Source organism: Coregonus lavaretus (genome assembly GCF_964263955.1).
Source record: "Coregonus lavaretus genome assembly, contig: HAP1_SCAFFOLD_2773, whole genome shotgun sequence".
In the NCBI taxonomy this organism is placed as follows: domain Eukaryota; kingdom Metazoa; phylum Chordata; class Actinopteri; order Salmoniformes; family Salmonidae; genus Coregonus; species Coregonus lavaretus.
Window position 1 is genome coordinate 43,035 of NW_028156537.1, and position 24,747 is coordinate 67,781.

At 49.8% G+C, this 24,747-nt stretch overlaps 1 protein-coding gene across 1 annotated transcript; it reads right to left on the reverse strand.

Annotated features, from left to right (window-relative positions):
• Positions 1-579: 579 nt before the first annotated feature.
• On the reverse strand, positions 580-24,747 carry LOC311126257 (E3 ubiquitin-protein ligase RNF19A-like). Its single transcript, XM_084200271.1, has 5 exons — positions 24,622-24,747; positions 20,018-20,179; positions 17,548-17,761; positions 2,423-2,551; positions 580-2,284 (listed from the first exon to the last, which is right to left on the reverse strand). Exons 1-5 carry the CDS (start codon positions 24,650-24,652, stop codon positions 1,576-1,578), a joined length of 1,245 nt encoding a protein of 414 aa, XP_084056397.1. The 5' UTR covers positions 24,653-24,747; the 3' UTR covers positions 580-1,575.

Genomic DNA, 24,747 nt, shown 5'->3' on the forward strand with positions numbered 1-24,747 from the left:
CACCGTGTAAAAACGCTGCACCGTGTGGAGTCTGGGGATGGCGAACAGACATCGTCAAGGGTTACCAGGAACAAGCGTTATCAAGAGCCTGAGTGCTGTCTTTGGTAGGCAATTGAACAAGTCATGTAGTCTACCACAGTACTATGAAGCCCTACCAATCTAGTATCTCTCCTGACATGGTCAGAGAGACCAACCAGTCTAGTATTTCTCCTGACATGGTCAGAGAGACCATCTGAAATCTGTTTTTAAGTCTAGAAGACATGGAGATATGCAGACAATTTGAAAAAGAAAAAGCTGTTTTTCTCTTTGTAAGGCACAATGAGTAATAACCAATGTATATAAACCCTGGCTTGCTGACGCTATGTATTGGCCAATGAGATGCTTTGAAGCCCCCGGTCGGCCATCTTGCCACTCCCCAGTAGCAGCAGTCCTCCAGAGGAATGAATGGAATTCTACAATATTTCAATCAAATGTTTCAAGGACAACATGCATTGAAGTATGTTGTTGTTGTTGTTGTGTAACATTAATCCCCCAAAAAATATGATACTTTAAGGAAAGTGTTATATATATATTTTTTTTGTATCTTTAGCTCACATAACTTAAAAGTATGCATTAAGATGTCTGTAATAGAATAAATGTGGTAAAAACGGATGTAGACATTAAATGCATTTCTTTAGCTTCCAAAATATTTTCTACATTAGTGAGGGAGTGCCAAGATGGCGTCACGGTGGATTCAACACAGCGCCCCCTACCAGTCATCGAGTGTATATATAAACCATTGGTTAGAACCGATAGAAAAGTTATTCTGTGAGGTGAAAGCTTCTTCAGCCTAAAAAAAGAAAAGCAACATTTGATTTTACTGAAGGTTGAAAAATATTTGTTAAACAATTTCAAGGAACTGACTGATGGGTTGTGGTTATGATAATTAACCCTCAGCGTGATTCGTCCATCTTTGCGATGTTTAAACCATGGCCTTCCAGAGACCCAGCTCTACTTCTACCTAGCAACAGTACTCTGCTCCAGTACTTTGTCCCTCTCAGCTGGCCGTATATAGAATAGTTTGTCCCTCTCAGCTAGCCGTAGATATATAGTCTACTACCAGGCTTTTAAATTCCTTCCAGCGGGCTAGTATCAAATTATAATAAATACACATCATCACTGAACAGAAGTGGCCTATTTATAAACTCATTTTAAAACTAAAAAGAATGGTAATGATACTATTGCCTGGTTCATATTCAAGTTCAACTTTGCGTTTGAGAGCTTGAAGGTTCCTGTGTGTTGCATCCTGATCTCCAGCTTGGCTGCCCGGAGGTCAGTGGCACACTCCTGCTGTGAGGTGTGTTGTAGGGAGGGACAGCAGCCAGTCAGAACACTGTAATAGGGTCACATGACAGGAAACACCAGCATTCACCTTCCTGTTATTAACTAGTCTACTGACTGAGCTGAGGCTTCACTGCGCTTTCAACATGTCTGCTTTATTTCATTTCCACGCTTCTGAGGACAGAAATGTCCATTCAAAGCTTTGTCTTCTGGAAAAATATACTGTGAAACCAAAAATGGTGGTGGTAGGTCAGATCAGATCTCAGTCTGAATACAGGAGTTCTGGAGCAGGCTGGGGGGAGGGGCTTGCAGGTTGTAATTGTTCTCCTTCAGAAGCTCTCCAATGGGAAGGTCTCCTCCACTAGTAGAGTCCCACTCTGCCTTTGCAGGACACACCTGGTTGATGTTCTCCTCTGCTATCAGACACAGAGGGGAGACGGACACCTCCAGACAGGAGCAGGGGGAGGTGGGGGAGTGAGGATGGGAGAGGACACCTTGGGGTGAGGGCAACGTCTCCAGCCGGTCCCCCTCTACTTCAGGCAGAGGGCTGACTGTGGTGAAGCGGGTCTGGTAGTCAGAGGAGGATCCATGGCTGCAGCTGCAGGACATCTTCATGCTCTCCAGGTCAGAGCCACCGCTGAACTCTGACAAGTGGGAGGAGTGAGAGTCGGCTACGGAGGGGAGAGAGCCGCTGAGGGAGGAGTCAAACTCTGAGGAGTTGGTGCTGTGCTGCTCAAGGAGCCGAGCGTCCATATCCTCCCTCCTCTCCTGGGTCTTAGAGCCTCCTCCCTTCTTCAGCTTGGACTTGGTGGTGCCATCCTGGCCCTCTGAGGGGCATCCAGAGGGGCAGGACCAGCCACAGCGCCCAGCGTGTCTCCCATCATCCAGCCTGCTGGTACCACTGTGGTACCGTAGTTTACCACCAGGCTCTACGTCCACCTGCACCTCCATACTGGTCCCATCTCTACACAGGACACACAACACCATGAAACAGAAAGCAAGAGTCAAGAGGAAGAGATGTTTACAGGGTAAGACACAACTAGTCCTTTGTGGGGATATCATTGAACAGAAATGTTAACGTTTCCAAAGACATTGCCCTGACCTGTAGTGGAGAATGGATCCAGCCATTGCTTTGGTGCTAGCGTTGTCACTGATGGTCCCCAAGCTGAAGGTGGCTGACTCTCCACTGAGACTACACCTCTCCTTCTGAACATCAGCCTGCACCTCCAACCTGGAGCAGGGGAGAGGAGAGGAGAGGAGAGGAGAGGAGAGGAGAGGAGAGGAGAGGAGAGGAGAGGAGAGGAGAGGAGAGGAGAGGAGAGGAGAGGAGAGGAGAGGAGAGGAGAGGAGAGGAGAGGAGAGGAGAGGAGAGGAGAGGACAAGGGAGGAGAGCACAGGGGAGAGGGATCAGACCTTGTGTATTTTGCGAGGGAGACCTGCACATAGCCAGTCACAATACCAGAAGGACCTACAGCCACAAACAACCACCTGACAGTAAGGTTGTCATCCCAACACTGACCTGTTGAGGTAGTTGACCCTAACACTGACCTGTTGAGGTAGTTGACCCTAACACTGACCTGTTGAGGTAGTTGACCCTAACACTGACCTGTTGAGGTAGTTGACCCTAACACTGACCTGTTGAGGTAGTTGACCCTAACACTGACCTGTTGAGGTAGTTGACCCTATCACTGAGCTGTTGAGGTAGTTGACCCTAACACTGACCTGTTGAGGTAGTTGACCCTAACACTGACCTGTTGAGGTAGTTGACCCTAACACTGACCTGTTGAGGTAGTTGACCCTAACACTGACCTGTTGAGGTAGTTGACCCTATCACTGACCTGTTGAGGTAGTTGACCCTATCACTGACCTGTTGAGGTAGTTGACCCTAACACTGACCTGTTCATTAGTTGACCCTAACACTGACCTGTTGAGGTAGTTGACCCTATCACTGACCTGTTGAGGTAGTTGACCCTATCACTGACCTGTTGAGGTAGTTGACCCTAACACTGACCTGTTCATTAGTTGACCCTAACACTGACCTGTTGAGGTAGTTGACCCTAACACTGACCTGTTGAGGTAGTTGACCCTAACACTGACCTGTTGAGGTAGTTGACCCTAACACTGACCTGTTCATTAGTTGACCCTAACACTGACCTGTTGAGGTAGTTGACCCTAACACTGACCTGTTGAGGTAGTTGACCCTATCACTGACCTGTTGAGGTAGTTGACCCTATCACTGACCTGTTGAGGTAGTTGACCCTAACACTGACCTGTTGAGGTAGTTGACCCTAACACTGACCTGTTGAGGTAGTTGACCCTAACACTGACCTGTTGAGGTAGTTGACCCTATCACTGACCTGTTGAGGTAGTTGACCCTATCACTGACCTGTTGAGGTAGTTGACCCTAACACTGACCTGTTCATTAGTTGACCCTAACACTGACCTGTTGAGGTAGTTGACCCTAACACTGACCTGTTGAAGTAGTTGACCCTAACACTGACCTGTTGAGGTAGTTGACCCTAACACTGACCTGTTGAGGTAGTTGACCCTAACACTGACCTGTTGAGGTAGTTGACCCTAACACTGACCTGTTCATTAGTTGACCCTAACACTGACCTGTTGAGGTAGTTGACCCTAACACTGACCTGTTCATTAGTTGACCCTAACACTGACCTGTTCATTAGTTGACCCTAACACTGACCTGTTGAGGTAGTTGACCCTAACACTGACCTGTTGAGGTAGTTGACCCTAACACTGACCTGTTGAGGTAGTTGACCCTAACACTGACCTGTTGAGGTAGTTGACCCTAACACTGACCTGTTGAGGTAGTTGACCCTAACACTGACCTGTTGAGGTAGTTGACCCTAACACTGACCTGTTGAGGTAGTTGACCCTAACACTGACCTGTTCATTAGTTGACCCTAACACTGACCTGTTGAGGTAGTTGACCCTAACACTGACCTGTTGAGGTAGTTGACCCTATCACTGAGCTGTTGAGGTAGTTGACCCTAACACTGACCTGTTGAGGTAGTTGACCCTAACACTGACCTGTTGAGGTAGTTGACCCTATCACTGACCTGTTGAGGTAGTTGACCCTATCACTGACCTGTTGAGGTAGTTGACCCTAACACTGACCTGTTGAGGTAGTTGACCCTAACACTGACCTGTTGAGGTAGTTGACCCTAACACTGACCTGTTGAGGTAGTTGACCCTATCACTGACCTGTTGAGGTAGTTGACCCTAACACTGACCTGTTGAGGTAGTTGACCCTAACACTGACCTGTTCATTAGTTGACCCTAACACTGACCTGTTGAGGTAGTTGACCCTAACACTGACCTGTTGAGGTAGTTGACCCTAACACTGACCTGTTGAGGTAGTTGACCCTATCACTGACCTGTTGAGGTAGTTGACCCTAACACTGACCTGTTGAGGTAGTTGACCCTATCACTGACCTGTTGAGGTAGTTGACCCTATCACTGACCTGTTGAGGTAGTTGACCCTAACACTGACCTGTTGAGGTAGTTGACCCTATCACTGACCTGTTGAGGTAGTTGACCCTAACACTGACCTGTTGAGGTAGTTGACCCTATCACTGACCTGTTGAGGTAGTTGACCCTAACACTGACCTGTTCATTAGTTGACCCTAACACTGACCTGTTGAGGTAGTTGACCCTATCACTGACCTGTTGAGGTAGTTGACCCTAACACTGACCTGTTCATTAGTTGACCCTAACACTGACCTGTTGAGGTAGTTGACCCTAACACTGACCTGTTGAGGTAGTTGACCCTAACACTGACCTGTTGAGGTAGTTGACCCTAACACTGACCTGTTGAGGTAGTTGACCCTAACACTGACCTGTTGAGGTAGTTGACCCTAACACTGACCTGTTGAGGTAGTTGACCCTAACACTGACCTGTTGAGGTAGTTGACCCTATCACTGACCTGTTGAGGTAGTTGACCCTAACACTGACCTGTTCATTAGTTGACCCTAACACTGACCTGTTGAGGTAGTTGACCCTAACACTGACCTGTTCATTAGTTGACCCTATCACTGACCTGTTGAGGTAGTTGACCCTAACACTGACCTGTTCATTAGTTGACCCTAACACTGACCTGTTGAGGTAGTTGACCCTAACACTGACCTGTTGAGGTAGTTGACCCTATCACTGACCTGTTGAGGTAGTTGACCCTAACACTGACCTGTTGAGGTAGTTGACCCTATTACTGACATGTTGAGGTAGTTGACCCTAACACTGACCTGTTGAGGTAGTTGACCCTATCACTGACCTGTTGAGGTAGTTGACCCTAACACTGACCTGTTCATTAGTTGACCCTATCACTGACCTGTTCATTAGTTGACCCTAACACTGACCTGTTGAGGTAGTTGACCCTAACACTGACCTGTTCATTAGTTGACCCTATCACTGACCTGTTCATTAGTTGACCCTAACACTGACCTGTTCATTAGTTGACCCTATCACTGACCTGTTGAGGTAGTTGACCCTAACACTGACCTGTTGAGGTAGTTGACCCTAACACTGACCTGTTGAGGTAGTTGACCCTATCACTGACCTGTTGAGGTAGTTGACCCTAACACTGACCTGTTGAGGTAGTTGACCCTAACACTGACCTGTTGAGGTAGTTGACCCTAACACTGACCTGTTGAGGTAGTTGACCCTAACACTGACCTGTTCATTAGTTGACCCTAACACTGACCTGTTGAGGTAGTTGACCCTAACACTGACCTGTTGAGGTAGTTGACCCTATCACTGACCTGTTGAGGTAGTTGACCCTATCACTGACCTGTTGAGGTAGTTGACCCTAACACTGACCTGTTCATTAGTTGACCCTAACACTGACCTGTTGAGGTAGTTGACCCTAACACTGACCTGTTGAGGTAGTTGACCCTAACACTGACCTGTTGAGGTAGTTGACCCTAACACTGACCTGTTGAGGTAGTTGACCCTAACACTGACCTGTTGAGGTAGTTGACCCTAACACTGACCTGTTGAGGTAGTTGACCCTAACACTGACCTGTTCATTAGTTGACCCTAACACTGACCTGTTGAGGTAGTTGACCCTAACACTGACCTGTTCATTAGTTGACCCTAACACTGACCTGTTCATTAGTTGACCCTAACACTGACCTGTTGAGGTAGTTGACCCTATCACTGAGCTGTTGAGGTAGTTGACCCTAACACTGACCTGTTGAGGTAGTTGACCCTAACACTGACCTGTTGAGGTAGTTGACCCTAACACTGACCTGTTGAGGTAGTTGACCCTAACACTGACCTGTTGAGGTAGTTGACCCTAACACTGACCTGTTGAGGTAGTTGACCCTAACACTGACCTGTTGAGGTAGTTGACCCTAACACTGACCTGTTCATTAGTTGACCCTAACACTGACCTGTTGAGGTAGTTGACCCTAACACTGACCTGTTGAGGTAGTTGACCCTATCACTGAGCTGTTGAGGTAGTTGACCCTAACACTGACCTGTTGAGGTAGTTGACCCTAACACTGACCTGTTGAGGTAGTTGACCCTATCACTGACCTGTTGAGGTAGTTGACCCTATCACTGACCTGTTGAGGTAGTTGACCCTAACACTGACCTGTTGAGGTAGTTGACCCTAACACTGACCTGTTGAGGTAGTTGACCCTAACACTGACCTGTTGAGGTAGTTGACCCTATCACTGACCTGTTGAGGTAGTTGACCCTAACACTGACCTGTTGAGGTAGTTGACCCTAACACTGACCTGTTCATTAGTTGACCCTAACACTGACCTGTTGAGGTAGTTGACCCTAACACTGACCTGTTGAGGTAGTTGACCCTAACACTGACCTGTTGAGGTAGTTGACCCTAACACTGACCTGTTGAGGTAGTTGACCCTATCACTGACCTGTTGAGGTAGTTGACCCTAACACTGACCTGTTCATTAGTTGACCCTAACACTGACCTGTTGAGGTAGTTGACCCTAACACTGACCTGTTCATTAGTTGACCCTATCACTGACCTGTTGAGGTAGTTGACCCTAACACTGACCTGTTCATTAGTTGACCCTAACACTGACCTGTTGAGGTAGTTGACCCCAACACTGACCTGTTGAGGTAGTTGACCCTATCACTGACCTGTTGAGGTAGTTGACCCTAACACTGACCTGTTGAGGTAGTTGACCCTATCACTGACCTGTTGAGGTAGTTGACCCTAACACTGACCTGTTGAGGTAGTTGACCCTATCACTGACCTGTTGAGGTAGTTGACCCTAACACTGACCTGTTCATTAGTTGACCCTATCACTGACCTGTTCATTAGTTGACCCTAACACTGACCTGTTGAGGTAGTTGACCCTAACACTGACCTGTTCATTAGTTGACCCTATCACTGACCTGTTCATTAGTTGACCCTAACACTGACCTGTTCATTAGTTGACCCTATCACTGACCTGTTGAGGTAGTTGACCCTAACACTGACCTGTTGAGGTAGTTGACCCTAACACTGACCTGTTGAGGTAGTTGACCCTATCACTGACCTGTTGAGGTAGTTGACCCTAACACTGACCTGTTGAGGTAGTTGACCCTAACACTGACCTGTTGAGGTAGTTGACCCTAACACTGACCTGTTGAGGTAGTTGACCCTAACACTGACCTGTTGAGGTAGTTGACCCTAACACTGACCTGTTGAGGTAGTTGACCCTAACACTGACCTGTTGAGGTAGTTGACCCCAACACTGACCTGTTGAGGTACTTGACCCTAACACTGACCTGTTGAGGTAGTTGACCCTAACACTGACCTGTTCATTAGTTGACCCTAACACTGACCTGTTGAGGTAGTTGACCCTAACACTGACCTGTTGAGGTAGTTGACCCTATCACTGACCTGTTGAGGTAGTTGACCCTATCACTGACCTGTTGAGGTAGTTGACCCTAACACTGACCTGTTGAGGTAGTTGACTCTAACACTGACCTGTTGAGGTAGTTGACCCTAACACTGACCTGTTGAGGTAGTTGACCCTAACACTGACCTGTTGAGGTAGTTGACCCTATCACTGACCTGTTGAGGTAGTTGACCCTAACACTGACCTGTTGAGGTAGTTGACCCTAACACTGACCTGTTGAGGTAGTTGACCCTAACACTGACCTGTTGAGGTAGTTGACCCTAACACTGACCTGTTGAGGTAGTTGACCCTAACACTGACCTGTTCATTAGTTGACCCTAACACTGACCTGTTGAGGTAGTTGACCCTAACACTGACCTGTTCATTAGTTGACCCTAACACTGACCTGTTGAGGTAGTTGACCCTAACACTGACCTGTTCATTAGTTGACCCTAACACTGACCTGTTCATTAGTTGACCCTAACACTGACCTGTTGAGGTAGTTGACCCTAACACTGACCTGTTGAGGTAGTTGACCCTAACACTGACCTGTTGAGGTAGTTGACCCTAACACTGACCTGTTGAGGTAGTTGACCCTAACACTGACCTGTTGAGGTAGTTGACCCTAACACTGACCTGTTGAGGTAGTTGACCCTAACACTGACCTGTTGAGGTAGTTGACCCTAACACTGACCTGTTGAGGTAGTTGACCCTAACACTGACCTGTTGAGGTAGTTGACCCTAACACTGACCTGTTCATTAGTTGACCCTAACACTGACCTGTTGAGGTAGTTGACCCTAACACTGACCTGTTGAGGTAGTTGACCCTAACACTGACCTGTTGAGGTAGTTGACCCTATCACTGACCTGTTGAGGTAGTTGACCCTAACACTGACCTGTTGAGGTAGTTGACCCTAACACTGACCTGTTGAGGTAGTTGACCCTAACACTGACCTGTTGAGGTAGTTGACCCTAACACTGACCTGTTGAGGTAGTTGACCCTAACACTGACCTGTTCATTAGTTGACCCTAACACTGACCTGTTGAGGTAGTTGACCCTAACACTGACCTGTTCATTAGTTGACCCTAACACTGACCTGTTGAGGTAGTTGACCCTAACACTGACCTGTTCATTAGTTGACCCTAACACTGACCTGTTCATTAGTTGACCCTAACACTGACCTGTTGAGGTAGTTGACCCTAACACTGACCTGTTGAGGTAGTTGACCCTAACACTGACCTGTTGAGGTAGTTGACCCTAACACTGACCTGTTGAGGTAGTTGACCCTATCACTGACCTGTTGAGGTAGTTGACCCTAACACTGACCTGTTGAGGTAGTTGACCCTAACACTGACCTGTTGAGGTAGTTGACCCTAACACTGACCTGTTGAGGTAGTTGACCCTAACACTAACCTGTTGAGGTAGTTGACCCCAACACTGACCTGTTGAGGTAGTTGACCCTAACACTGACCTGTTGAGGTAGTTGACCCTAACACTGACCTGTTCATTAGTTGACCCTAACACTGACCTGTTGAGGTAGTTGACCCTAACACTGACCTGTTGAGGTAGTTGACCCTAACACTGACCTGTTGAGGTAGTTGACCCTAACACTGACCTGTTGAGGTAGTTGACCCTAACACTGACCTGTTCATTAGTTGACCCTAACACTGACCTGTTGAGGTAGTTGACCCTAACACTGACCTGTTCATTAGTTGACCCTAACACTGACCTGTTCATTAGTTGACCCTAACACTGACCTGTTGAGGTAGTTGACCCTAACACTGACCTGTTGAGGTAGTTGACCCTAACACTGACCTGTTCATTAGTTGACCCTAACACTGACCTGTTGAGGTAGTTGACCCTAACACTGACCTGTTGAGGTAGTTGACCCTAACACTGACCTGTTCATTAGTTGACCCTATCACTGACCTGTTCATTAGTTGACCCTAACACTGACCTGTTCATTAGTTGACCCTATCACTGACCTGTTGAGGTAGTTGACCCTAACACTGACCTGTTGAGGTAGTTGACCCTAACACTGACCTGTTGAGGTAGTTGACCCTATCACTGACCTGTTGAGGTAGTTGACCCTAACACTGACCTGTTGAGGTAGTTGACCCTAACACTGACCTGTTGAGGTAGTTGACCCTAACACTGACCTGTTGAGGTAGTTGACCCTAACACTGACCTGTTCATTAGTTGACCCTAACACTGACCTGTTGAGGTAGTTGACCCTAACACTGACCTGTTGAGGTAGTTGACCCTAACACTGACCTGTTGAGGTAGTTGACCCTAACACTGACCTGTTGAGGTAGTTGACCCTAACACTGACCTGTTCATTAGTTGACCCTAACACTGACCTGTTGAGGTAGTTGACCCTAACACTGACCTGTTCATTAGTTGACCCTAACACTGACCTGTTCATTAGTTGACCCTAACACTGACCTGTTGAGGTAGTTGACCCTATCACTGAGCTGTTGAGGTAGTTGACCCTAACACTGACCTGTTGAGGTAGTTGACCCTAACACTGACCTGTTGAGGTAGTTGACCCTAACACTGACCTGTTGAGGTAGTTGACCCTAACACTGACCTGTTGAGGTAGTTGACCCTAACACTGACCTGTTGAGGTAGTTGACCCTAACACTGACCTGTTGAGGTAGTTGACCCTAACACTGACCTGTTCATTAGTTGACCCTAACACTGACCTGTTGAGGTAGTTGACCCTAACACTGACCTGTTGAGGTAGTTGACCCTATCACTGAGCTGTTGAGGTAGTTGACCCTAACACTGACCTGTTGAGGTAGTTGACCCTAACACTGACCTGTTGAGGTAGTTGACCCTATCACTGACCTGTTGAGGTAGTTGACCCTATCACTGACCTGTTGAGGTAGTTGACCCTAACACTGACCTGTTGAGGTAGTTGACCCTAACACTGACCTGTTGAGGTAGTTGACCCTAACACTGACCTGTTGAGGTAGTTGACCCTATCACTGACCTGTTGAGGTAGTTGACCCTAACACTGACCTGTTGAGGTAGTTGACCCTAACACTGACCTGTTCATTAGTTGACCCTAACACTGACCTGTTGAGGTAGTTGACCCTAACACTGACCTGTTGAGGTAGTTGACCCTAACACTGACCTGTTGAGGTAGTTGACCCTAACACTGACCTGTTGAGGTAGTTGACCCTATCACTGACCTGTTGAGGTAGTTGACCCTAACACTGACCTGTTCATTAGTTGACCCTAACACTGACCTGTTGAGGTAGTTGACCCTAACACTGACCTGTTCATTAGTTGACCCTATCACTGACCTGTTGAGGTAGTTGACCCTAACACTGACCTGTTCATTAGTTGACCCTAACACTGACCTGTTGAGGTAGTTGACCCCAACACTGACCTGTTGAGGTAGTTGACCCTATCACTGACCTGTTGAGGTAGTTGACCCTAACACTGACCTGTTGAGGTAGTTGACCCTATCACTGACCTGTTGAGGTAGTTGACCCTAACACTGACCTGTTGAGGTAGTTGACCCTATCACTGACCTGTTGAGGTAGTTGACCCTAACACTGACCTGTTCATTAGTTGACCCTATCACTGACCTGTTCATTAGTTGACCCTAACACTGACCTGTTGAGGTAGTTGACCCTAACACTGACCTGTTCATTAGTTGACCCTATCACTGACCTGTTCATTAGTTGACCCTAACACTGACCTGTTCATTAGTTGACCCTATCACTGACCTGTTGAGGTAGTTGACCCTAACACTGACCTGTTGAGGTAGTTGACCCTAACACTGACCTGTTGAGGTAGTTGACCCTATCACTGACCTGTTGAGGTAGTTGACCCTAACACTGACCTGTTGAGGTAGTTGACCCTAACACTGACCTGTTGAGGTAGTTGACCCTAACACTGACCTGTTGAGGTAGTTGACCCTAACACTGACCTGTTGAGGTAGTTGACCCTAACACTGACCTGTTGAGGTAGTTGACCCTAACACTGACCTGTTGAGGTAGTTGACCCCAACACTGACCTGTTGAGGTACTTGACCCTAACACTGACCTGTTGAGGTAGTTGACCCTAACACTGACCTGTTCATTAGTTGACCCTAACACTGACCTGTTGAGGTAGTTGACCCTAACACTGACCTGTTGAGGTAGTTGACCCTATCACTGACCTGTTGAGGTAGTTGACCCTATCACTGACCTGTTGAGGTAGTTGACCCTAACACTGACCTGTTGAGGTAGTTGACTCTAACACTGACCTGTTGAGGTAGTTGACCCTAACACTGACCTGTTGAGGTAGTTGACCCTAACACTGACCTGTTGAGGTAGTTGACCCTATCACTGACCTGTTGAGGTAGTTGACCCTAACACTGACCTGTTGAGGTAGTTGACCCTAACACTGACCTGTTGAGGTAGTTGACCCTAACACTGACCTGTTGAGGTAGTTGACCCTAACACTGACCTGTTGAGGTAGTTGACCCTAACACTGACCTGTTCATTAGTTGACCCTAACACTGACCTGTTGAGGTAGTTGACCCTAACACTGACCTGTTCATTAGTTGACCCTAACACTGACCTGTTGAGGTAGTTGACCCTAACACTGACCTGTTCATTAGTTGACCCTAACACTGACCTGTTCATTAGTTGACCCTAACACTGACCTGTTGAGGTAGTTGACCCTAACACTGACCTGTTGAGGTAGTTGACCCTAACACTGACCTGTTGAGGTAGTTGACCCTAACACTGACCTGTTGAGGTAGTTGACCCTAACACTGACCTGTTGAGGTAGTTGACCCTAACACTGACCTGTTGAGGTAGTTGACCCTAACACTGACCTGTTGAGGTAGTTGACCCTAACACTGACCTGTTGAGGTAGTTGACCCTAACACTGACCTGTTGAGGTAGTTGACCCTAACACTGACCTGTTCATTAGTTGACCCTAACACTGACCTGTTGAGGTAGTTGACCCTAACACTGACCTGTTGAGGTAGTTGACCCTAACACTGACCTGTTGAGGTAGTTGACCCTATCACTGACCTGTTGAGGTAGTTGACCCTAACACTGACCTGTTGAGGTAGTTGACCCTAACACTGACCTGTTGAGGTAGTTGACCCTAACACTGACCTGTTGAGGTAGTTGACCCTAACACTGACCTGTTGAGGTAGTTGACCCTAACACTGACCTGTTCATTAGTTGACCCTAACACTGACCTGTTGAGGTAGTTGACCCTAACACTGACCTGTTCATTAGTTGACCCTAACACTGACCTGTTGAGGTAGTTGACCCTAACACTGACCTGTTCATTAGTTGACCCTAACACTGACCTGTTCATTAGTTGACCCTAACACTGACCTGTTGAGGTAGTTGACCCTAACACTGACCTGTTGAGGTAGTTGACCCTAACACTGACCTGTTGAGGTAGTTGACCCTAACACTGACCTGTTGAGGTAGTTGACCCTATCACTGACCTGTTGAGGTAGTTGACCCTAACACTGACCTGTTGAGGTAGTTGACCCTAACACTGACCTGTTGAGGTAGTTGACCCTAACACTGACCTGTTGAGGTAGTTGACCCTAACACTAACCTGTTGAGGTAGTTGACCCCAACACTGACCTGTTGAGGTAGTTGACCCTAACACTGACCTGTTGAGGTAGTTGACCCTAACACTGACCTGTTCATTAGTTGACCCTAACACTGACCTGTTGAGGTAGTTGACCCTAACACTGACCTGTTGAGGTAGTTGACCCTAACACTGACCTGTTGAGGTAGTTGACCCTAACACTGACCTGTTGAGGTAGTTGACCCTAACACTGACCTGTTCATTAGTTGACCCTAACACTGACCTGTTGAGGTAGTTGACCCTAACACTGACCTGTTCATTAGTTGACCCTAACACTGACCTGTTCATTAGTTGACCCTAACACTGACCTGTTGAGGTAGTTGACCCTAACACTGACCTGTTGAGGTAGTTGACCCTAACACTGACCTGTTCATTAGTTGACCCTAACACTGACCTGTTGAGGTAGTTGACCCTAACACTGACCTGTTGAGGTAGTTGACCCTAACACTGACCTGTTCATTAGTTGACCCTAACACTGACCTGTTGAGGTAGTTGACCCTAACACTGACCTGTTGAGGTAGTTGACCCTAACACTGACCTGTTGAGGTAGTTGACCCTATCACTGACCTGTTGAGGTAGTTGACCCTAACACTGACCTGTTGAGGTAGTTGACCCTATCTCTGACCTGTTCATTAGTTGACCCTAACACTGACCTGTTGAGGTAGTTGACCCTAACACTGACCTGTTGAGGTAGTTGACCCTAACACTGACCTGTTCATTAGTTGACCCTAACACTGACCTGTTGAGGTAGTTGACCCTAACACTGACCTGTTGAGGTAGTTGACCTGGTCTTGGAATTCCCTCCAAGCCAACCTAAAACTCCAGGACCTGGTGTCACTAGAGGAGTTCAAAACACAAATAGATGAACAGGTTGTTGAGATGTGCAGTAGTTTCTAGTAGTCACCTGATGCTGGTAAGAAAGCATCTTGTGTCTTTCTGATCCTGTCATGGCCCTGTGATCCACGCCCTAATAACGCCCTGGGGCGTCAGCCCTGTGATCCAAGCCCTAATAACGCCCTGGGGCGTCAGCCCTGTGATCCAAGCCCTAATAACGCCCTGGGGCGTCAGCCCCGTGATTCACGCCCTAATAACGCCCTGGGGCGTCAGCCCTGTGATCCACGCCCTAATAACGCCCTGGGGCGTCAGCCCTGTGATCCACGCCCTAATAACGCCCTGGGGCGTCAGCCCTGTGATCCACGCCCTAATAACGCCCTGGGGCGTCAGCCCTGTGATCCACGCCCTAATAACGCCCTGGGGCGTCAGCCCTGTGATCCAAGCCCTAATAACGCCCTGGGGCGTCAGCCCTGTGATCCACGCCCTAATAACGCCCTGGGGCGTCAGCCCTGTGATCCAAGCCCTAATAACGCCCTGGGGCGTCAGCCCTGTGATCCAAGCCCTAATAACGCCCTGGGGCGTCAGCCCTGTGATCCAAACCCTAATAACGCCCTGGGGCGTCAGCCCTGTGATCCAAGCCCTAATAACGCCCTGGGGCGTCAGCCCTGTGATCCAAGCCCTAATAACGCCCTGGGGCGTCAGCCCTGTGATCCAAGCCCTAATAACGCCCTGGGGCGTCAGCCCTGTGATCCAAGCCCTAATAACGCCCTGGGGCGTCAGCCCTGTGATCCACGCCCTAATAACGCCCTGGGGCGTCAGCCCTGTGATCCAAGCCCTAATAACGCCCTGGGGCGTCAGCCCTGTGATCCACGCCCTAATAACGCCCTGGGGCGTCAGCCCTGTGATCCACGCCCTAATAACGCCCTGGGGCGTCAGCCCTGTGATCCAAGCCCTAATAACGCCCTGGGGCGTCAGCCCTGTGATCCACGCCCTAATAACGCCCTGGGGCGTCAGCCCTGTGATCCACGCCCTAATAACGCCCTGGGGCGTCAGCCCTGTGATCCAAGCCCTAATAACGCCCTGGGGCGTCAGCCCTGTGATCCAAGCCCTAATAACGCCCTGGGGCGTCAGCCCTGTGATCCAAGCCCTAATAACGCCCTGGGGCGTCAGCCCTGTGATCCACGCCCTAATAACGCCCTGGGGCGTCAGCCCTGTGATCCAAGCCCTAATAACGCCCTGGGGCGTCAGCCCTGTGATCCACGCCCTAATAACGCCCTGGGGCGTCAGCCCTGTGATCCAAGCCCTAATAACGCCCTGGGGCGTCAGCCCTGTGATCCAAGCCCTAATAACGCCCTGGGGCGTCAGCCCTGTGATCCAAGCCCTAATAACGCCCTGGGGCGTCAGCCCTGTGATCCACGCCCTAATAACGCCCTGGGGCGTCAGCCCTGTGATCCACGCCCTAATAACGCCCTGGGGCGTCAGCCCTGTGATCCACGCCCTAATAACGCCCTGGGGCGTCAGCCCTGTGATCCACGCCCTAATAACGCCCTGGGGCGTCAGCCCTGTGATCCAAGCCCTAATAACGCCCTGGGGCGTCAGCCCTGTGATCCACGCCCTAATAACGCCCTGGGGCGTCAGCCCTGTGATCCACGCCCTAATAACGCCCTGGGGCGTCAGCCCTGTGATCCACGCCCTAATAACGCCCTGGGGCGTCAGGTAGCCTGTGATCCAAGCCCTAATAACGCCCTGGGGCGTCAGCCCTGTGATCCACGCCCTAATAACGCCCTGGGGCGTCAGCCCTGTGATCCACGCCCTAATAACGCCCTGGGGCGTCAGGTAGCCTGTGATCCAAGCCCTAATAACGCCCTGGGGCGTCAGCCCTGTGATCCAAGCCCTAATAACGCCCTGGGGCGTCAGCCCTGTGATCCACGCCCTAATAACGCCCTGGGGCGTCAGCCCTGTGATCCACGCCCTAATAACGCCCTGGGGCGTCAGCCCTGTGATCCAAGCCCTAATAACGCCCTGGGGCGTCAGCCCTGTGATCCAAGCCCTAATAACGCCCTGGGGCGTCAGCCCTGTGATCCACGCCCTAATAACGCCCTGGGGCGTCAGCCCTGTGATCCAAGCCCTAATAACGCCCTGGGGCGTCAGCCCTGTGATCCAAGCCCTAATAACGCCCTGGGGCGTCAGCCCTGTGATCCACGCCCTAATAACGCCCTGGGGCGTCAGCCCTGTGATCCACGCCCTAATAACGCCCTGGGGCGTCAGGTAGCGTAGCGGTTAGAGCGTTCGCCCAGTAACCCAAAGGTCGCTGGTTCAAATACCCGAGCCCACTAGGTGAAAAATAAGTCAATGTGCCCTTGAGCAAGGCATGTATCCCTAATTTGCTCCAGGGGTGCTGTACTGCTATGACTGACCCTATAAAACAACACATTACACTGCACCTATCATACTACTGCCCCTGTAAACCAACACCTATCATACTACTATGACTGACCCTGTAAACCAACACCTATCATACTACTATGACTGACCCTGTAAAACAACACCTATCATACTACTATGACTGACCCTGTAAAACAACACCTATCATACTACTATGACTGACCCTGTACAAATCCACCTATCCAGTGGATGTGACAAAAACATTTTTGGGGGCTTTTTAAAACGTTTTTCTGGCTTATGTGGTGTACATGCTGGTTACGGGCAGGCGGCCGGTTACGGGCAGGCAGCTGGTTACGGGCAGGCTGTTTCTGGTATTGACGTCTGTCTGGGTTATGTCATGTGACCGTTTGTCTGAAACTGATGTGTTGATGCTGTCTTGGTTCAGGTCTCTTTATCTTAACGACACTAACCAGATTTAATAAAGGTTAAATCAAATCAAAAGTACCGACCTGTTTAGGTAGTTGACCATGGCGCTGCCAGACAGAGAGCCGGTGATGCTGGCCCCAGCCAGCGCCATGGTGGAGGCGTTCTCACTCAGGTTGTCCCTCGTGGCGCCCATCCGGTCCACGTGGCTCCCGCTGGCACTCAGACTGCTGGTCATACCTCCCACGCTGCCCTCTCCGATGCTGGGGTTGTTCCTCGTGTCCGCCACAGAGGTCGTGTCTGAGGAGACAGGGGAGAGAGGAGTTCATCAGAGACGCTCTTAAAAAAAAAAAAAAAAAAAAAGACAAGACTCCCCCATTTCCCCCCCAGAGCAGTGGTTTCCAACTCCAGTCCTCCATTACCCCTAACAGCCAAACTCAGGTCCTGGAGTTGGGCTGTTGGGGGGGTACTGGAGGACTGGAGTTGGGCTGTTGGGGGTACTGGAGGACTGGAGTTGGGCTGTTGGGGTACTGGAGGACTGGAGTTGGGCTGTTGGGGGTACTGGAGGACTGGAGTTGGGCTGTTGGGGGGTACTGGAGGACTGGAGTTGGGCTGTTGGGGGGTACTGGAGGACTGGAGTTGGGCTGTTGGGGGGGTTCTGGAGGACTGGAGTCGGGCTGTTGGGGGGTACTGGAGTTGGGCTGTTGGGGGTACTGGAGGACTGGAGTTGGGCTGTTGGGGGGGTACTGGAGGACTGGAGTTGGGCTGTTGGGGTACTGGAGGACTGGAGTTGGGCTGTTGGGGTACTGGAGGACTGGAGTTGGGCTGTTGGGGGTACTGGAGGACTGGAGTTGGGCTGTTGGGGGTACTGGAGGACTGGAGTTGGGCTGTTGGGGGTACTGGAGGACTGGAGTTGGGCTGTTGGGGTACTGGAGGACTGGAGTTGGGCTGTTGGGGTACTGGAGGACTGGGGTTGGGCTGTTGGGGGGTACTGGAGGACTGGAGTTGGGCTGTTGGGGGGTACTGGAGGACTGGAGTTGGGCTGTTGGGGTACTGGAGGACTGGAGTTGGGCTGTTGGGGTACTGGAGGACTGGAGTTGGGCTGTTGGGGTACTGGAGGAGGGCTGTTGGGGTACTGGAGGACTGGAGTTGGGCTGTTGGGGTACTGGAGGACTGGAGTTGGGCTGTTGGGGTACTGGAGGACTGGAGTTGGGCTGTTGGGGTACTGGAGGACTGGAGTTGGGCTGTTGGGGTACTGGAGGACTGGAGTTGGGCTGTTGGGGTACTGGAGGACTGGAGTTGGGCTGTTGGGGTACTGGAGGACTGGAGTTGGGCTGTTGGGGTACTGGAGTTGGGCTGTTGGGGTACTGGAGGACTGGAGTTGGGCTGTTGGGGTTACTGGAGGACTGGAGTAGGGCTGTTGGGGGTACTGGAGGACTGGAGTAGGGCTGTTGGGGGTACTGGAGGACTGGAGTAGGGCTGTTGGTGGACTGGAGGACTGGAGTTGGGCTGTTGGGGTACTGGAGGACTGGAGTTGGGCTGTTGGGGGGTACTGGAGGACTGGAGTTGGGCTGTTGGGGGGTACTGGAGGACTGGAGTTGGGCTGTTGGGGTACTGGAGGACTGGAGTTGGGCTGTTGGGGTACTGGAGGACTGGAGTTGGGCTGTTGGGGGGTACTGGAGGACTGGAGTTGGGCTGTTGGGGTACTGGAGGACTGGAGTTGGGCTGTTGGGGTACTGGAGGACTGGAGTTGGGCTGTTGGGGTACTGGAGGACTGGAGTAGGGCTGTTGGGGTACTGGAGGACTGGAGAAGGGAACCACTACTCTACACTATTGAAAAACAGGAGGATGGAGACTTTATTGTCAAGGCTTCGGCAGCAAGGCCTTTCTCTTGTCGGTTCACTGCATTCTATGGCCTTTGCAGATCTTCTAGAAAAGACGTCAAACCCTTTAGACAACAGACAACTGGCAGAACATTCCCTTAGACAACAGACAACTGGCAGAACATTCCCTTAGACAACAGACAACTGGCAGAACATTCCCTTAGACAACAGACAACTGGCAGAACATTCCCTTAGACAACAGATAACTGGCAGAACATTCCCTTAGACAACAGACAACTGGCAGAACATTCCCTTAGACAACAGACAACTGGCAGAACATTCCCTTAGACAACAGACAACTGGCAGAACATTCCCTTAGACAACAGACAACTGGCAGAACATTCCCTTAGACAACAGACAACTGGCAGAACATTCCCTTAGACAACAGACAACTGGCAGAACATTCCCTTAGACAACAGACAACTGGCAGAACATTCTACTTTAGAGAGTCAGAGCTCATCAGAGTCCAGTCACAATTAGTCAGCTACCACAACTGATTCAGACTAAACACATGAGGTTCCTCAGTGTGTGTGTGTGTGTGTGTGTGTGTGTGCTTGTGTGTGTGCGCTTATGTGAATGTGTATGTGTGTGTGCGTGTATGTGTATGTGTATGTGTATGTATGTGTATGTGTGTGTGTGTGTATGCGTGTGTGTGCTTGTGTGTGTGACGTACCGGTAGCTTGCGCCCCGCTCCTTACGTTCATCTCGTTCTCATCGTCAAACTCGATGCGGACTCCTTTCCCGTTACCGGCGGAGACACCACAGCCCCCGCTGCGACACAGAGAGATGGGCACCACACCGTACACGTACGCCAGCATGATGGGCACACCGATGCCTGGACACACACACACACACACACACACACACACACACACACACACACAGAGAGAGAGAGAGAGAGAGAGAGAGAGAACGTGAACCACCTCACACCCTCAGGAGGGACAGTAGACAACAACCAGAGGCCACTGTGTCTCCTAACAGCACCGTCAGTCACTACTTCCTCATCTTAACAACCAGAGGCCACTGTGTCTCCTAACAGCACCGTCAGTCACTACTTCCTCATCTTAACAACCAGAGACCACTGTGTCTCCTAACAGCACCGTCAGTCACTACTTCCTCATCTTAACAACCAGAGGCCACTGTCTCCTAACAGCACCGTTAGTCACTACTTCCTCATCTTAACAACCAGAGGCCACTGTGTCTCCTAACAGCACCGTCAGTCACTACTTCCTCATCTTAACAACCAGAGGCCACTGTGTCTCCTAACAGCACCGTCAGTCACTACTTCCTCATCTTAACAACCAGAGGCCACTGTGTCTCCTAACAGCACCGTCAGTCACTACTTCCTCATCTTAACAACCAGAGACCACTGTGTCTCCTAACAGCACCGTTAGTCACTACTTCCTCATCTTAACAACCAGAGGCCACTGTGTCTCCTAACAGCACCGTCAGTCACTACTTCCTCATCTTAACAACCAGAGGCCACTGTGTCTCCTAACAGCACCGTCAGTCACTACTTCCTCATCTTAACAACCAGAGGCCACTGTGTCTCCTAACAGCACCGTCAGTCACTACTTCCTCATCTTAACAACCAGAGGCCACTGTGTCTCCTAACAGCACCGTCAGTCACTACTTCCTCATCTTAACAACCAGAGGCCACTGTGTCTCCTAACAGCACCGTCAGTCACTACTTCCTCATCTTAACAACCAGAGGCCACTGTCTCCTAACAGCACCGTCAGTCACTACTTCCTCATCTTAACAACCAGAGGCCACTGTGTCTCCTAACAGCACCGTCAGTCACTACTTCCTCATCTTAACAACCAGAGGCCACTGTGTCTCCTAACAGCACCGTCAGTCACTACTTCCTCATCTTAACAACCAGAGGCCACTGTGTCTCCTAACAGCACCGTCAGTCACTACTTCCTCATCTTAACAACCAGAGGCCACTGTGTCTCCTAACAGCACCGTCAGTCACTACTTCCTCATCTTAACAACCAGAGGCCACTGTGTCTCCTAACAGCACCGTCAGTCACTACTTCCTCATCTTAACAACCAGAGGCCACTGTGTCTCCTAACAGCACCGTCAGTCACTACTTCCTCATCTTAACAACCAGAGGCCACTGTGTCTCCTAACAGCACCGTCAGTCACTACTTCCTCATCTTAACAACCAGAGGCCACTGTGTCTCCTAACAGCACCGTCAGTCACTACTTCCTCATCTTAACAACCAGAGGCCACTGTGTCTCCTAACAGCACCGTCAGTCACTACTTCCTCATCTTAACAACCAGAGGCCACTGTGTCTCCTAACAGCACCGTCAGTCACTACTTCCTCATCTTAACAACCAGAGGCCACTGTGTCTCCTAACAGCACCGTCAGTCACTACTTCCTCATCTTAACAACCAGAGGCCACTGTGTCTCCTAACAGCACCGTCAGTCACTACTTCCTCATCTTAACAACCAGAGGCCACTGTGTCTCCTAACAGCACCGTCAGTCACTACTTCCTCATCTTAACAACCAGAGGCCACTGTGTCTCCTAACAGCACCGTCAGTCACTACTTCCTCATCTTAACAACCAGAGGCCACTGTGTCTCCTAACAGCACCGTCAGTCACTACTTCCTCATCTTAACAACCAGAGGCCACTGTGTCTCCTAACAGCACCGTCAGTCACTACTTCCTCATCTTAACAACCAGAGGCCACTGTGTCTCCTAACAGCACCGTCAGTCACTACTTCCTCATCTTAACAACCAGAGGCCACTGTGTCTCCTAACAGCACCGTCAGTCACTACTTCCTCATCTTAACAACCAGAGGCCACTGTGTCTCCTAACAGCACCGTCAGTCACTACTTCCTCATCTTAACAACCAGAGGCCACTGTGTCTCCTAACAGCACCGTCAGTCACTACTTCCTCATCTTAACAACCAGAGACCACTGTGTCTCCTAACAGCACCGTCAGTCACTACTTCCTCATCTTAACAACCAGAGACCACTGTGTCTCCTAACAGCACCGTCAGTCACTACTTCCTCATCTTAACAACCAGAGGCCACTGTGTCTCCTAACAGCACCGTCAGTCACTACTTCCTCATCTTAACAACCAGAGGCCACTGTGTCTCCTAACAGCACCGTCAGTCACTACTTCCTCATCTTAACAACCAGAGGCCACTGTGTCTCCTAACAGCACCGTCAGTCACTACTTCCTCATCTTAACAACCAGAGGCCACTGTGTCTCCTAACAGCACCGTCAGTCACTACTTCCTCATCTTAACAACCAGAGGCCACTGTGTCTCCTAACAGCACCGTCAGTCACTACTTCCTCATCTTAACAACCAGAGGCCACTGTCTCCTAACAGCACCGTCAGTCACTACTTCCTCATCTTAACAACCAGAGGCCACTGTGTCTCCTAACAGCACCGTCAGTCACTACTTCCTCATCTTAACAACCAGAGGCCACTGTGTCTCCTAACAGCACCGTCAGTCACTACTTCCTCATCTTAACAACCAGAGGCCACTGTCTCCTAACAGCACCGTCAGTCACTACTTCCTCATCTTAACAACCAGAGGCCACTGTGTCTCCTAACAGCACCGTCAGTCACTACTTCCTCATCTTAACAACCAGAGGCCACTGTCTCCTAACAGCACCGTCAGTCACTACTTCCTCATCTTAACAACCAGAGGCCACTGTGTCTCCTAACAGCACCGTTAGTCACTACTTCCTCATCTTAACAACCAGAGGCCACTGTGTCTCCTAACAGCACCGTCAGTCACTACTTCCTCATCTTAACAACCAGAGGCCACTGTGTCTCCTAACAGCACCGTCAGTCACTACTTCCTCATCTTAACAACCAGAGGCCACTGTCTCCTAACAGCACCGTCAGTCACTACTTCCTCATCTTAACAACCAGAGGCCACTGTGTCTCCTAACAGCACCGTCAGTCACTACTTCCTCATCTTAACAACCAGAGGCCACTGTGTCTCCTAACAGCACCGTCAGTCACTACTTCCTCATCTTAACAACCAGAGGCCACTGTGTCTCCTAACAGCACCGTCAGTCACTACTTCCTCATCTTAACAACCAGAGACCACTGTGTCTCCTAACAGCACCGTCAGTCACTACTTCCTCATCTTAACAACCAGAGACCACTGTGTCTCCTAACAGCACCGTCAGTCACTACTTCCTCATCTTAACAACCAGAGGCCACTGTGTCTCCTAACAGCACCGTCAGTCACTACTTCCTCATCTTAACAACCAGAGGCCACTGTGTCTCCTAACAGCACCGTCAGTCACTACTTCCTCATCTTAACAACCAGAGGCCACTGTGTCTCCTAACAGCACCGTCAGTCACTACTTCCTCATCTTAACAACCAGAGGCCACTGTGTCTCCTAACAGCACCGTCAGTCACTACTTCCTCATCTTAACAACCAGAGGCCACTGTCTCCTAACAGCACCGTCAGTCACTACTTCCTCATCTTAACAACCAGAGGCCACTGTGTCTCCTAACAGCACCGTCAGTCACTACTTCCTCATCTTAACAACCAGAGGCCACTGTGTCTCCTAACAGCACCGTCAGTCACTACTTCCTCATCTTAACAACCAGAGGCCACTGTGTCTCCTAACAGCACCGTCAGTCACTACTTCCTCATCTTAACAACCAGAGGCCACTGTCTCCTAACAGCACCGTCAGTCACTACTTCCTCATCTTAACAACCAGAGGCCACTGTGTCTCCTAACAGCACCGTCAGTCACTACTTCCTCATCTTAACAACTAGAGGCCACTGTGTCTCCTAACAGCACCGTCAGTCACTACTTCCTCATCTTAACAACCAGAGGCCACTGTGTCTCCTAACAGCACCGTCAGTCACTACTTCCTCATCTTAACAACCAGAGGCCACTGTGTCTCCTAACAGCACCGTCAGTCACTACTTCCTCATCTTAACAACCAGAGACCACTGTGTCTCCTAACAGCACCGTCAGTCACTACTTCCTAATTTTAGTGTATTAGAGAAGAAACATAGAACTCAGTTTTAAAGGAAACTAATGATTTAACATTAGGTGAACTTCAATGAAAAATGCAGCAATGGCAAACAAAAACAAATCAATAAGCTTTATGAGTCTCTCAGACAATCATCGGCCAACCTTGCCAGACAGGAAGCTACAGTTGTTCAGTGTTACAGGTTGTCAAGGAAAACAGAAGTGTTGTTCCCAACCGGGGAAGCCACAAAGCTTGTGGTCAGTAGTATTCTTGGTGTAAAGCTACACAGTAAAGTGTACTGACCGACAGAGACGGCTGCCACCACGGGGGACATGAAGACAGACAGAGTGACTCCTCCTGCTATCACCAGGTTCCTCCTGTGAGGAGAGATGTCCTTCCCTTCATAGCGGTTATGGATCTGAGAGACAA

Excerpts from the sequence above, each read along its gene's own strand:
- LOC311126257 (XM_084200271.1), bottom strand. The coding sequence starts at position 24,652 with ATGTCCCCCGTGGTGGCAGCCGTCTCTGTCG. Across the intron at positions 20,180-24,621 it reads GGTGGCAGCCGTCTCTGTCG|GCATCGGTGTGCCCATCATG; the intron begins GTCAGTACACTT and ends GTGTGTGTCCAG. Across the intron at positions 17,762-20,017 it reads GAGCGGGGCGCAAGCTACCG|ACACGACCTCTGTGGCGGAC; the intron begins GTACGTCACACA and ends CTGTCTCCTCAG.